General features: G+C 37.3%; 2 protein-coding genes across 8 annotated transcripts in view; one reads left to right on the top strand and one right to left on the bottom strand.

Moving 5' to 3' along the window:
* Window positions 1-2896, bottom strand: part of LOC130561977 (caskin-2) — a 60640-nt gene extending 57744 nt beyond the window's left edge. For 4 of the 6 annotated variants that reach the window (XM_057346688.1, XM_057346691.1, XM_057346692.1 and 1 more), the window contains exon 1: window positions 2582-2895. The gene's annotated coding sequence lies outside the window, so the exon portion shown is untranslated. Of the gene's footprint in view, window positions 1-2581 lie in introns of all 6 variants that reach the window. The other 2 variants (XM_057346689.1, XM_057346690.1) reach the window with 1 other exon arrangement.
* Window positions 2897-13724: 10828 nt separating this feature from the next.
* recql5 (RecQ helicase-like 5) overlaps window positions 13725-15126 on the top strand; it is a 28336-nt gene continuing 26934 nt past the window's right edge. For both annotated transcript variants that reach the window (XM_057346054.1, XM_057346053.1), the window contains exons 1-2: window positions 13725-13871; window positions 14061-14182. In XM_057346054.1, the coding sequence (XP_057202037.1) occupies window positions 13778-13871; window positions 14061-14182 (216 nt within the window). In that variant the 5' untranslated portion in view covers window positions 13725-13777. The remainder of the gene's footprint in view (window positions 13872-14060; window positions 14183-15126) is intronic.

Genomic DNA, 15126 nt, shown 5'->3' with positions numbered 1-15126 from the left:
TCTTTCTCTGTGTTCATCAGAACAAAGACATTTATACAGATTTGAAACAAATTGAGGGTGATTGAATGATGACAAAATTTTCATTTTTGAGTGAAGTATCCCAAAAAAGCATCACACAGCTGTCATATAATCATTGCCCTGTTGTATAATATCTTGCTTTCTCTACACACCCAAAGAGACAGAAGGAGTGAGCAAAGCTGTCAGTCTCAATAGCTGTAATCACATCTTCTCCCTCAGGGCCAATAGTTGGTCTTTATACACTCGTTCGCTTTGTTGCCAAACCACTGACAATGTGCAAGATTTTCTGAGAGTGAGAGGGTGGAGTGCTGTTTTGATGGCCAACGTTTGGATTGAACTCTATTATCATGTTTACAGGTGCTTTTTATGGCATGGAAAGCCAAATAAAGTAAAGCCAAAACACATACGCCTATTCCGTGACCCTGGACAACAAAACCTTATGGGTCTTATGGGTCAATTTTTCCGAAATTGAGATTTTTACATCATCTGAAAGTGGAGTAATTGATGTATGGTTTGTTAGGATAGGGCAATATTTGGCCGAGATACAACTGTTTAAAACTCTGGAATCTGAGGGTGCAAAAATCTAAATATTGAGAAAATTGCCTTTAAAGTTGTTCATCGGAGGCGCTGTAGCAAGCCATCCACTCACAAGTTTTTATATATTTACGGTAGGAAATTTACAAAATATCTTCACGTATCATGATCTTTACTTAATATCCTAATGACTTTTGGCATAAAAGAAAAATCGATCATTTTGACCCACACAATGTATTTTGAGCTTTTGCTAAAAAAGTTCCTGTGCTACTTATGACTGGTTTTGTGATCCAGGGTGACATATTGGCTAAACTATGGAGGTCAAGGTTTTAATGGTTACACAGCTCAAAGACATTGCTGACCGTTGCACACATTGCACTTACACTGTTGCTTGGGATATAAGAAAGAGGTTATTTCCATTGAGCAAAACATTTCCACTCATTTGTGCCCTGATGTTTTTTAGAATGTTAAACTCCAATGTGTAGCCACTGACGTCACTGCTACACTGACGCGCTGTCCTTTAGTCAAACAATCATTTGCTTTTATCCAAAGTATCTTTCACTAAATGTTCAGTCAACCTGATAAAAGACACAATGGTGATAGTTCATGCATCAACTCTTGCAGGGTTTGAACCTACGATCTTTAGGTTACGCCCAAGATGTGTAACCTCCTAAACAGCCCTTGACTCCATACAGCATGCCTGTTATTTCAATAACAAAAAAACTGGGGGAGATTCAGAAATGAGTGATGTTAGTAATACTATGTAGGCAATGGTAGTACTGGCAAACCAAATTTGGATTATCGACTGAGAAGTTTATTTTTGTTTGTTTTTACATATCAGCATTCTGTATGACCTGAAACGCAGAAAAATAAATAAACACTTGAAAAAATCTTTAGTGGAATTTTACACAGGCAAACGTGATATGTCAAAGCATACCCTTACGAAAATTGACCATGGTTTTACTACAGTTAAAACCAAAAAACATGGTTACTGTAGTAAAGCAATGGTTATCACAAAATAACCACGGTTTTGAAAACCATGTTTTTGTAAAAAGCATAGTAAACGATGGTTACTGTAGTAAAACCATGGTTTTGCCCCAAGTAATCAATGCACCAAAAAACCATGGTTACTACTCTTGTACCACAAAAAAACATGGTTTATTTTCGTAAGGGTAAAACTAAGAAAATAGACATTTTAATAAATTAAGGCATTTTTCATGCATGTTTTTGTTCTTTGCTGGTACAAATAACGCTATAAAATCTGACAAATTGCACTTAAACTCAGCTGACAGATGTCTGGAATGGGACGTCCTACTTCCAACCCAAGGACAGTTTATTTAAACAGCATTTTCTGGATGTTCGAGGAATGAATGCCTGTGTGTTTATGGGTGAAATCTAAATTGTACTTTTATCCTCCAGCACCCTTGGAGCATCCACATCATAAGTGCCAAACCACTTCTATATAACAACAAAACATGCATAAAGGACTATAATACAACGTCCATCTCTAGAGAGACACGTCTTATATGATCAGTTTAGAGGAGATTCTGGTTTGTAAATAGTTCAAGTTCAGTAAAGGTGTTCTTAAAATTACTTTATTAACCATTGTTTGCGATAAAAAAAAACATACATGTATTATACATCATAGTTACTCCAGTAAACCCTTGGGAACTTGGTAATAGCATAATCAAAATTAAGCTTATAGCACCGTTTACAGATATAAATAAATAAAAACAATGCTAACGTATAACTAATTTACACACTATTAACAACAACAATATAAACGTTTTTGACGGAAACTATGTATACTGTGGAAATATGTATTTGCCGAAGAGATGTAAATGATCATTCGGTGAAGTATCGCGACTACATAAAACACGAGCGCGACAACTTAACGTTACCTCTTCAACACAACCACCTACAGCCTGTTTTTACAACACTAACCAACTTAAAACCATTACTCATGATCCACATTTAAGTTGCGATAAACATCTTACAGAAACAATTGTGAACTGAATTGCATTCTTACCTTGAAGATAGTTTCAGGCACTCGTTCTCGCTGTAGGGTTGTTGGCATAAACGCGGGTCCACGATCGGTCGCTGGTTCACTCGCTCCTGTCCGGACACTTCAACAACTAACTTAAAGTCCACTTTTACTCGACTTACCGTTATATAATAGCTAAACGCACTGCATTATACATGTAAACACTTGAGGGTTGTTACTCGCACACAAGTGTTCAACAAGGTATTTTCTCGTCATTTGGTGTCGTTAAACTCCAGACTTTGCTTCCCTTTGGCAGGGATTTGCATGTGCCTGTAGATCCCGTGAATGAGTGGAGTCACACACACACTCGTCCCACTGAACGTGACGTCTGCGTCTGTATGGAACGCCGAAAGGGCCACGAGTCGCTGGGAAAAGTTTCTGTTAAATGGTAAAAATGAAAATTCTACCATTAATTACTCACCTTCAAGTAGTTTAACATCTGTATGACCTCCATTTTTCCAAAAAGCGCAAATTAAGGTAGTTTTGGAAGCTTTCTGACTCCTCTTTAGATTGCAACGTAACCAATTTTCAAAGCGCTGAAAGTCCCTAAAGACATCGTAAAATTGTCCAAGCGACTCAGGTGGTTCAGTATAGATTAATATAATGCGACAATGATACTTTTTGTCCACAAACAAACAAAACTAACGACTATATTCAAAAGCTTCATGATTTGAGTGTTAGTTTCCAGCGCGCGTTCCCGCGAGCCACGCATTGCTCGACGCATGCACGTTCTGATGTAGAGCCTGTGTGGTCAGAACGCGCATGCTTCGAGCGATGCTGACACCGGATTCACTCTCGTGTGGCTCGTGTGTTTGGTTGCGTTGCAATCTGAGGAGTCAGAAAGCTTCCGAAACTACCTTAATTTGCGTTTTAAAAATGGAGGTCATACAGATGTTAAACTATTTGAGGATGAGTAATTAATTGCAGAACTTAAATTTTTGGCGGAGTTAGCCGTTAAGGGTGAATTCCAAATGGAAACGAGCATCCATTACATTAAAATAAAGCCAACTTGGTAGGCCATAATGTGAACTAGGAAAAAGTGGCTAGAAATTGATTTTCGTTCCCACACCTGGGCACTACTTTTTAAATGCATTGTTGCTTAGACAACACCCTTTTGGACTTTATGTTAAAAGTTCTCCGCAAAATATCCTGCAGTTTTTTGTCACGATCCATAAATGTGTATAATTGTTAATACAAAAAAAAATCTTATACTGCTGGTTTTGCCTATAACTTTATTTATATTCATTTTAGCAACACAAAATCTCTCTCAAACTGACCTTTATACATGTACCTAAACATTTGAGAAAAGTTTTGGTGCGTTAAATACTCAAGTGTGAATGTAGACCATAAAATATGGCAAATTTGTAGAAAATATGTGGATTGGACTTCATGGATTGGCACCAAACAAAATTAAACATACACATTGTAATTTTAGCAAAACTGTGATTTATTATACATCAAAATGTTCAGTAGGTACTGTGTAATCACAGAAACATAAAGAAGCAGCACACTTTGGCCCAAGTTGGCTGAAATGACTCAAAATGCGACCACACCCCCCTTAATTATGAATAATGCCAAAAATGAACAGACGGATTCCACAACAGATTAATTACAACTGAAAATCATTTTAAGATAATGCACAGCACGTCTTTACTCATCAGTATCATCCCTATCACTATCATTGGAACCATCATCCCATGTTGCTCTTTCCTCTGTTTCCTTTGAAACATTTGCACAATTTTGGCACCGACATTTGCACAATTCCTTTGGCAACATTTGCACTGACAAAAATCAGTACATTCTTGTGAAGTGAAAGTGACCTATTATTCAGATATGGTGACCCATACCCGAAATGTGACCTCTGCTTTTAACCCATCCAGAGAGTAGTGAACACACGCACAAAATCGTGAACACACGTACACCCGGAGCAGTGGGGAGCAAGTAGGGACAAGGTGCCTTGCTCAAGGGCACCTCAGTCGTTACCCGCCGGCCCTGGGAATCGAACCGGCAACCTTCTGGTCACGAGTCCGACTCTCTAACCATTAGGCCACGACTGCCCCCATGTAGACATACAGGAACATCTCCCACACACATCCATTGCCAACGGGTGAAGGGGCACACATTATACCTTTCAGAGAATGTCTCATTATGACTGCTTGGTAGTTTGCCCTTTTGCAGTGTTGGTGCAGGGCATCACGTGTCAGGGGCATGGATAGTTCTGGAAGAAGCATCTTTAAAATCAATGCTGCACTATACAATATCCTTGTGTCTTCTGTAGAATTGATGGAGGCCATTGAGGTTTGTCTTTGAGGACCAGCTGTTGTACTTGGCATGTTTTCACTGTCACTTTGGCTAGTTACCTCAGTTGACTCTGTTGTTTCTGTACCTGATGGATGCCTGTCGATCAGTTTATCTGCAGACAGTGTCTCGACAAAAACCAGCTCACTGATGTTGCGCTTGTTGGGCGAGTGAAACGCCAGCTGGGGGAAATCACGGATCAACCTCCTCTTCAATTTATCCTGCCTGAAACAAAGATACAGCGAAATATGATCACAATGGTATAAAGATATATTTACACTGAAAACAATTGAGTTAAAATACAGTGTGTATGAGCTTCAACACTTTATAAAATATGATTATGGTTGTCATTTTTATAAATTAAAACTTTGTAATAAAATATATAAAAATGTTGCAGAAACATTATTTCCAAAGCTGCATTTAAAAGAAACTTGTGGTATTTAAATTACCTGTAGTTTGAAGCATCAAGATCTTCATGTTTTTTCACAAGATTTAAAAAGATCCTTCTTAGCTGCATCATTGTCAGCACCTCTTGATTTACAATTATTCTATGATGGATGATCCTCTCACAGAATATCTTGTAGCTCACTGTTCTTCAGAGGTCCCAGTAACTGTTGCAGTAGACTTTGTCAAGAACCTGGTGTACTGTCTGTAACAGGACTTGTGGTATCGCACCTCCAGAGACACACAGTCTTTGTCTTGAATATGCACAAGAATGCTAGTGTCTTCCTTCATCTCAGCAGCTTTCAGCAACTGGCCTGTAAATAAATATTATATAATTTTATATATTATGAAACAATGTTGTAAATAAAAACCATATAAAAACTGTGTTAACTGCTGACAACGTTTCTGCCTGCGAAAGATGGTCCTTCTGGCGTTTGCCTGCCAAAGTAATGTACTTGTCCGTTTTCTTACAAATTATGCACAAGGCAGGAAGCACAGGACCCGCACAAGCTACTGGCAGGCCCGTCCTGGACCTAAGTTTCTTTTTAGGACATTCAGTTGTTGAAGTACTACTACTCGATGACACAGACTGATCTTTGTGAGCATCTTGAACTTCAGGACGCTGTATGACACGTTTCTCTGCCGTATCCAGGCGCTTTTTGTCAATGAAACGCCTGTAGCAAGTGGAGTGAAACCCAGCGTCTTCGGGAACATTTTCAAACTCGATTTCTAGACAATGTTTGTATGTTTCTGCTATTCTCTGATTCTCACCGTGCAAAACAAGCCACTGTTTGACGCTATTTCTGTATTTATCCCATCATTTGAGTGTAAAATCCTTTGTTTCTTCTTTCTTTATGGACGTGAGATGCATATAGCATTGTTTATAATCCTTTTTACGGAGTTTTGAAGGCGGTCTGGCCATAATTTCCTCTTCTTCGCTACTCGAGATTGATAACAAGGGCGCAGACATATTGGACTGTCGTTCCAAATAGCGGCCACCTCACTGGCCGTGCTTCCTACACGTGACGCGACGCCTAATCACTCATGATCAAAATATGATTACGCGAGGAAGGAACTATTGCCGACTTTGAACACTAATAAAAAATAAACTGCAGGATTATACATGGAGAACTTTTATTTTCTCGCTCAAAAACAATAGCTCTTTTTATTGGAATGTAAATAATTTAGTGCCCCATATATGGGAACGGGATTAAACGAAAAACGGCTTCACCTTACGGCCTATGGGTATGTGTCGAAGATCACATTACTAAACAAACAAACAAAAAACTTCTTAGGCCATGTTCACACTTGACTTCTTTTTTGACAAGAAAAAGTTGACAAAGGTGCTTTTTTAGTAAAAAAAATGCAGGCCGCGTTTGGTTACAAATAGCAGCCAAAAGCCATGACTTCAGAGGCAGCGTCTGTGCACGAAGGCAGCCCAGACAAACAGATAGGCAGCGTAACGGAAGCCTATTTGAATTATAAACATAGAGCGTCTTTGCAGTAACTAATCACATATTTAAAACTACAATACTAATTTCTCGCTAGAAATGCAATCAGAAGTTGTTGAAAGTGAAAATTAAACTTACATTTATACAAAACTATGCTCCATTTTATTTTTTCGAGCTTGAGCCTTCTCGACCAATCACGTTCCTTGCATGTTGTTATGGCAATGACAGGTCTCTGATTTTTTTCAGAAAAGTTGAACTTTTTTCAACCTCAAAAGACGCTCTGAGCTGCAGAAAAAGACGCCGGCGCTGGCATTTAAAAAAGCGCTCAAGTCTGAACACGGCCTTATGCTGCATTCATGCAAACCTATGATACTATTGGGGAAACTCATGCCAAACAGTGGTGCGTTTGACATGTAACACATTGGACACGTTGCATAAACCTTACAAAATGTAACAAAAAGTTTTACAATGGACTTCATTAATAATTCATTTTACCACATTAGTTTTATACATCTATAAAGCGAATAATGGATAACAAATCGCAATTGCGATTCAGTCAGCAGATTCAATCAAATAAGAATCAATCTGCACTGCCCCAGCCAACTGCGTAAACGCCCACCATTAAAGGGATAGTTCACCCAAAAGTGAAAATTCTGTCATCATTTACTTTCCCTCAGATTGCTGCAAACCTGTTTAAATTTCTTTGTTCTGCTGAACACACAAGAAGATATTTGGAAGAATGTCAGATCTCATTCCCCATTGACTCCCATAGTATTCATCTTCCCTACTATGGTAGTAAATGGGGAATGAGATCTGACATCCTTCCAAATATCTTCCTGTGTGTTCACAATAGAACAACAGTAATAATGCCCAAAACTCACTGTAAAAAGGAATTTTATAATGGTTTTAATGGAAGCCATTAGAATTTCTGTGATTATTTCTACTGTTTTTCAACATGGTAACAATAGAGGGTGTGGACGTGTCGTCACTTTACCATGTGAACACACATGGAGGCAAAACACTCAGTTTTCAGTTTCCAGTAACACCTGATTCCTTTGTAAGTCATAGGAAAGTCGTAAGGATCAGCGTCGAGTCCAGCTGCTTGTAATTTCATCAAATAATTGCGTGTACCCTCTATACCCATAGCTACATAACTCGCTAGTTAACCACCATAGTACGATGAATCATTAGGGAAATTACCAGTTACGACGGTTTCTCGAAACCGTAATAACTCTGTCGGAGATCAATTGTTTGAACCAAGTTGGTTATTTGATGACACCACACAGGTGGTGGAGTCATGACGTCTAATAAATAAATTCAGATCGAATTAATGTCAAATCCTTGCTGTAAATAACATACATTGCATTTAAAGTCTACTTTTGTTTTCCTGTTTTTTGTTATCTGTTGTTTCATTTCACGATATTTAATTCATTCATAAGTTTCACCCTACGTCACTCCGCCCAGGCATTCCCCAGCAGGGACATGCACAGACATTTTGAGGGGCATGGGCTCAGGTGGAAAAAAGGGCACTTCTCATATTTGTTTACATTTTTTCCAAACAAAATGTTAAATATATTAAAATAACTATTTATATAAATCCCTCACACTCACCCAATTGTTTCATGTTCCAACAATGGTCTTCTGTAGAATTCACAAATTTTATCACAAGAACACTGTTCTTAGAACAGGCAACAATAAAGGAAATTAAGCCACAATGTGTATGTTTTCTATGCTAAAGTTGCAAGTATATAGTTAGGATAAATGACTGCACAAAGGAAAATGACATATTTTCACTAAAAATTTATATATATAATATAATTTATTTTGCACAAGCCAATAAACTTAATTATTTTGGTGTTATTGGGACACCAACAATGAACTTCACACTAAACTGAAAAAGGCAGTAGGTGCTAATTTGTTATTTTTCATTTAAAAAATGATTGACAAAATACAAAAATAGAGCAGCTTAACTAATTATTATTATTAATACTATTATTGTTGCTATAATTACACTTACTGTACCACACACGCGCACACACACACTAATGGTGACAAGAACTTTGTTTCACATTTGAGGGAGGGTGGTTTAGATCTATCAGCATACACAACACATAAAATGGATAGTTATTAGATGAGTAGTCTGACATCAAACTTATCAAGTTATTGTTTAAGGCAGGACACTTAATGTACTGTTCAAGTTTGAGATGTTGGTCTATTTTGCTTTCATGTCTTCTTTTGCTCTAATGGAAAGGAAATATCCAAAATACACATTAAGGTGTTTGTTTTAAGCCTTCTATACCCTCGTCTGTTTGCTTCTGTAGATTTCTTCTAAATTATCCAAAACAAGCTGCATATATATCTGAATTTAAACATAACATTTCAAGGGAAAATATTCTTGATGTAAGTTATATTAAATAACAACTGGTGGTATGCTTTAGTTATTTTGTTTATCCTATTCATCTTAATTGCCTGACAAATGTATGCAAGTTAGCACATTTTAATTAATGCCTGGTTTACATATCAATGAGGCGATTATGATGACGTTATTAATTTGACTGTGTTCAGCTGTCGTTTCTCCATCAAGTTAGCATGTATGCCAATACTGCCTTAGCGAAACTTTAGCTTACTCATTAGCTCATAAGTGATGGATGTTAGCAAAACAATATTTGCAGTTTGTCTTTTGGATAATTAGGTGTGAATTCGAAAGCACATGTAGCTAGTCTGTTCATCACCACTCACCTCCACGCCAAGACAAACGCTACATGAACGGAGGGAGGTCTTCACTTCTGTGGCTCTCTGCCTGGTGTGCCAAACGTGCTACACACACAGCTGTGCTGCGCGTGCGCGCTATGTGCGGCTGCGCGCCTGAGCGCTTGCGTGGAGACGCGGATGGGAGAAAGGCATCGGAACTCTCAACATTTCCCGACCTGACCTGACATTTTCTAATTGTTTGACAAGGAAAGCCGTGCGCAAACAGAAACACATACGCGTGCACATTCATATATCCATTTATAAAAAAATCTTTCTCTCGAGGAAGAAAATGGGCCTGGGCTCAAGCCCCTAAAGCCCGTCCTCTGCACGTGCCTGTTCCCCAGGGTCCTAGAGCATGTAGGCTCAGGCACATGCGCACTTTAAAAAAAAACAGTGCTTATATTGCTTGACAAACTAAAAGATGTCAAATTGAATATGTACATATTTAGAATGATGGATTTAGAATGCACTGCATGTTGCTTGCTTTGTTCGAAAGCATGATGCATGTAAGTCTACATGTCATAATAATAAGGAACTATGCTACTAACCACAGCTCTAGACCTGTAGTTACAACTTTGGGATGCTGCTTGCGATTGAACGTTGGAACGATGGTTTCAGGAAACACTTGAATCGTTGAACTATGCTGGAACGGCGGAACTTGCGACCATAGTTGGCTAATGATGCTTTTGGGAAACGCACCCCTGTGTGGCACACTATTGTACAATGGTGTCTAAAAATATTTTGTTTTCATAAGCTAAACCATATATTGCAATTATAAAGATGAAGATAATGCATGTAGAATTAACTTTGAGGTTAATTCATTACAATTGACAGCAGTTTGCTTTCCATTGTTTTAGATATCAAAATTATGAACCCTGCCAAGACAGAACTACTCGTGTTTCCGGCACACCCCACGGTGCAACACAATCTCACCATCCAACTTGGCAATACCACATTCACTGCTTCCAAAACAGCCAGTAACCTCTGAGTCATATTTGATGAACAGCTGTGCTTCAATGATCACATTGCATAGAGAACGCGGTCATGCGTATTCAACATTAGAAAGGTTAGACCCTATATCACTGAGCATGCAGCACAACTCCTTGTCCAGGCCCTGGTAATCTCAAACTTGGACTACTGGAATGCTCTCCTTGCTGGTCTTCCTGCAAAGGCTATCAAACCACTCCAGCTGGTTAAGAACGCAGCAGGACGCCTCGTCTTCCAACAGCCCAAAAGGGCTCATGTGACACCCCTTTTCATCTCTCTCCACTGGCTACCGGTTGAAGCCCGTATCAGATTCAAGTCACTAATGCTTGCCTACAGGACTATCACTGGATCTGCACCGGCATACTTTCACACCCTCCTACACTCCTACACCTGATCAAAACCCCCGCGTTCAGCAAACCAGCGGCGTCTTGTATTGCCTTCTCAAAAGGGCAGTAAATTGCTTTCCCGCTCATTCTCCTTCACAACTCCTTCCTGGTGGAACGTTCTTCCAACTCGGTCCGGTCAACCACATCTCTCACAACATTCAAAAAACTACTTAAAACCCATTTTTTCTGTGAACACTTGACAGACAAATGAGAGAAAAAAAACAAAGAAAAAAACACTAACCTTCTCTTTCTCTCAACAGGTAGTGAGCTAGCTTTTGTTGAAATGTCATTAAGAAGAAAAAAGGTGCCATTTGGAATTTGCCAATGAGGACTGATTATTCTATGAACATCAAAGGGAAAGTATCATAACTGTTTTGCATATTTATTTAATATTCAGAACCACATCAGTTCATACAACTATAAAGTGCCCAGACAGGTTACAAGAAATCATAGCGATGCTAAAGGAATATTTTTATTCTTTTTTCAATCACATATTTACAGTATATTGTTATCTAATAAAATATGTAGTGTTCAAAAGCTGTTTAAAATGATTGAAATACACCATGTAAACTTAACCTAAAATTACATTGCAAACTCTTTCATTACTTCATGTTGGAAACTGAAACGTGCACAATGTCACAACTTGGCAATACGCGTATCATCTGGAATTCTTTAATTATGGATCCTGATGGTCAAGTAAAACATTCTGAGTAACACTTTACAACAAGTTTCTACATCAATGAACAATATTTTTTGTATTTGTATAATTTACAATACTTTTTACAGCTTTTATTGATCTTTGTTAATGTAAGTAAAAACAAATGCAGTTGTTAAATTCCAGAGGTGTAAAGAGTACCTGAAAACCATACTCAAGTAAAAGTACAGATACCTTGCAGCGAAAATTACTCCATTACAAGTTACAAGTCACCAATTCCAAAACGACTTCAGTAAAAGTCTTAGAGTATCTGATTTTAACAGTACTTGAGTATTTTACTCATACTGAATGTAGGCTCAAAGCAGCACTAGTCCTCAACGCTTAAGAGACGTGTCAGTGAAAAACAAGAAACAGTTGATTCGTGAGGAGAGCAATCGCATTTATTTTCTTAAATCATAATAAGACTGAACACCTCAAAATTGCAACAAATCATGGTCGACACCATAACCTACATCTATTACAAACACCCAAGTCTCATTTAAGCTCAAGTGCTCATAAGTAAGCCAACGTTCTTCAAAAAGGTCTCTTCAATATAACGGATAAATAAAATAATGTTAGGTAAAATTAAAAAGTAAAAGCCAGCGATTGTCAACTACCTGACAATGCACTCGTATTCACATTAATAAGTAAGGGCAAAATTCACAGGAAGTACCTTCAATGCCCTTTAAATGGCAATATTAATTCTTCTGTAGCAAAAATAAACATCTGCAAAAAAAGATAGGTGCCATGCAAAATGTAATGTGTAATTGCATTAGTCATTACAAATGTAGTGGAGTAAAGAGTACATATACTTGTTCAAAAATGTAGTCAGTGTAGAGAGTAAAAGTTGCTAATATCTTTAATACTCAGTACAACTACAAAGTAGCCAAAAAGATACTTCAGTACAGTAACTAATTACATTTACTCATTAAACAATACTTTACACCACTGTTAAATTCTTGTTCATATTAGTTAATTGTGCATTAACCAACGTTAACAGATACAAATTTTGTTAGAAATGCATTGATAAATGTTAAAACGAATGTATTGAGTTATGCTGTAGTGTGTAAGTATTGTTTATTGTTAGTTCATGTTATATGAAAAGTCAACTAGTGTCAACAAATGCAGCCTTTTTGGAAAGTGTTACTCAGCTTTGGAACTGTGTTGGATTGCCACCTAATGTTCAATGTAAAAAAAGGTTAAGAGTCACTGCTCAAGACCTTACATTACCATTAGATACCATGTTAGTTGGTCACGTCTGATTGATTGGCAATGATCCATAATTCTGTTATGTGAGATCTGTTTCAGCAACTGCTTTTGAACTGCACCTTATCAGGATCCATGTGTTTACCTACCCTCTCCACACCTGCTCTTTTGTTAATAATCTGAATAAGTGAATGGATTAAAATTCACTTCATTGTGTTCACTCTTGTTGTCATATTTCAGCTGGTGTAGAAACACAAGTAAAAACGTGTTTACATAATAATATCGTAAGGTCTTATTTCTAAACAATAGCATTTCTGAAAATAAAGTGTAATTACTTTAGAAATTGTAATTTACTTTGAATTTAATTAATTTAATCGATTTAGCTTTAAAATAAAAGTAAAAACTATAATGTAATAATAAATTATGCAATTAAGTACATCATTTTTATTGCTTCAACAACTCGACAACTCTCAAATTAAAAGTATGCATGATGCTGTGTGTATGGAAATCTAGTTGTCTTGTCGTCTCGAGTTTGGAAGCCTCAGTAAATCAGTGTTAAAAATAAAATTGACCATCCAAGACAAAAAGCATATTCAAATATATTTGTGAATCATAAAATGTATTTGTGGTCTTACTTACCAAATTGTATATATTTACGCACAACCATAAATGGCTTCCATAATGTTAAAAGTTTAAACAATAAATCTGTGATGACAGTAATTTACAAACAGAGCAAACGAACTGCTAAATTTTATTTACTTTTTAAACATAAAAAATACATTTAGTGTGGTTTCAAAAAAATATATATATAATAGCATTTTTGGACTGGATACATTATTTGTACGGGATGTTGATCAAAGTAATAAAGGGCGCAGAGTACGTGCGTCACATGGTTCAGCGCCTGACGTCATGCGTGTGCGTCTCAGTCTCAGAGCTGAAAGAAAGTTGAGTGAATGTTGGTATTATGAGTGGCATTCATCGAGCTTTAAAACAACATTTCGGCTTTGACAAGTTTCGATCTCAACAGCAGGAGGATGTTGTTAAAGCAGTGGTCAAAGGTGAGAAGAACACAGCTGCAGTGGATTATTATGGGATAAAGTTAGATCTCAGAAATTAGCAGAGCGCTAGCTGAACTGTTGGCTAAATCATTCAGCTGGTAACGTTAACGCTAATAAAAACGTGGTCGCGGTTCTTCGTGTTTACTTATGTACAGAGGCTTGTTGTTAGTGTGTTTATTGTGGTCACAGGTGACAGGGATGTGTTTGTGTGCATGCCAACTGGAGCAGGGAAGTCTCTGTGTTATCAGCTCCCTGCGCTTCTGGCCGAAGGCATCACTCTGGTCATTTCTCCTCTTATTGCACTCATCCAGGTAAGGGACACCTGCCATTCGAAAACCTTTTGACACTTTTCAAAGGACTAGTTTACTCAAAAATGAAAATTCACCCTCATTTTGTTCATATATAATTTTAATTATTGTGTAAAACACGAATTGCATACAAGGAAGGTGTATGATGATAATAAGCTTCATTAAAAATCCAAAAAGTATCAAGTAATGTAATTTTACAGCAGCTTTATGCAAAGAAAAAAACAGAATAAAATTGAACTCGATGTTTACTGGTAGTTTTAAAGAGGCAGTAATGCATATGTTGCTGACATGTAATAAAGCATACTTTTTGCTAATATTGCTTTGAATATAACAGTTTGATTACAATCCTATAGACCCTCACTCATATTTGGTCCATTAGTGAAGCTAATGTACATGTATCTATCGATATATGTTTCTTAAAGGGATAGTTCACCAAAAAACGAAAATTCTGTCATAGTTTACTTCCCTCATGTTGATCCAAACCTGTATACATTTCTTTGTTCTGCTGAACACAAAGGAAGATATTTGTAAGAATGTCAGTAACCGAACAGTTCTCATCCCCCATTGACTCCCATAGTATTTATTTTCCCTACTATGGCAGTAAATAGGGGATGAGATCTGTTTGGTTTCTGACATTCCTTCAAATATCCTCCTTTGTGTTCAGCAGAACAAAGAAATTCATACAGGTTTGGAATAGGGATGGGCGATATGGCCCTAAAACTCTATCACGATAATTCCTGGTATTTGTTGCGATAACGATAAAAATGACGATATATCCATAACGTCATCCACCGCTGTTTTTTGCGTCAAGTGATAGTAGCTGCATGTAGTCTAGACCCTCAGAAAAACAAATATTATAAAAAAAGTAAAACTTACCCCAAATCAAACAGCTCCTAAAATATACCTACAGTATTTTTGTAAATATAAAATATAATAGTGAGATTCGA

The sequence above is a fragment of the Triplophysa rosa genome, linkage group LG11 (assembly GCF_024868665.1).
Source record: "Triplophysa rosa linkage group LG11, Trosa_1v2, whole genome shotgun sequence".
Taxonomy (NCBI): domain Eukaryota; kingdom Metazoa; phylum Chordata; class Actinopteri; order Cypriniformes; family Nemacheilidae; genus Triplophysa; species Triplophysa rosa.
Note: the sequence above shows the minus strand (reverse complement) of the source record. Positions and strands in the feature narration are given on the sequence as shown.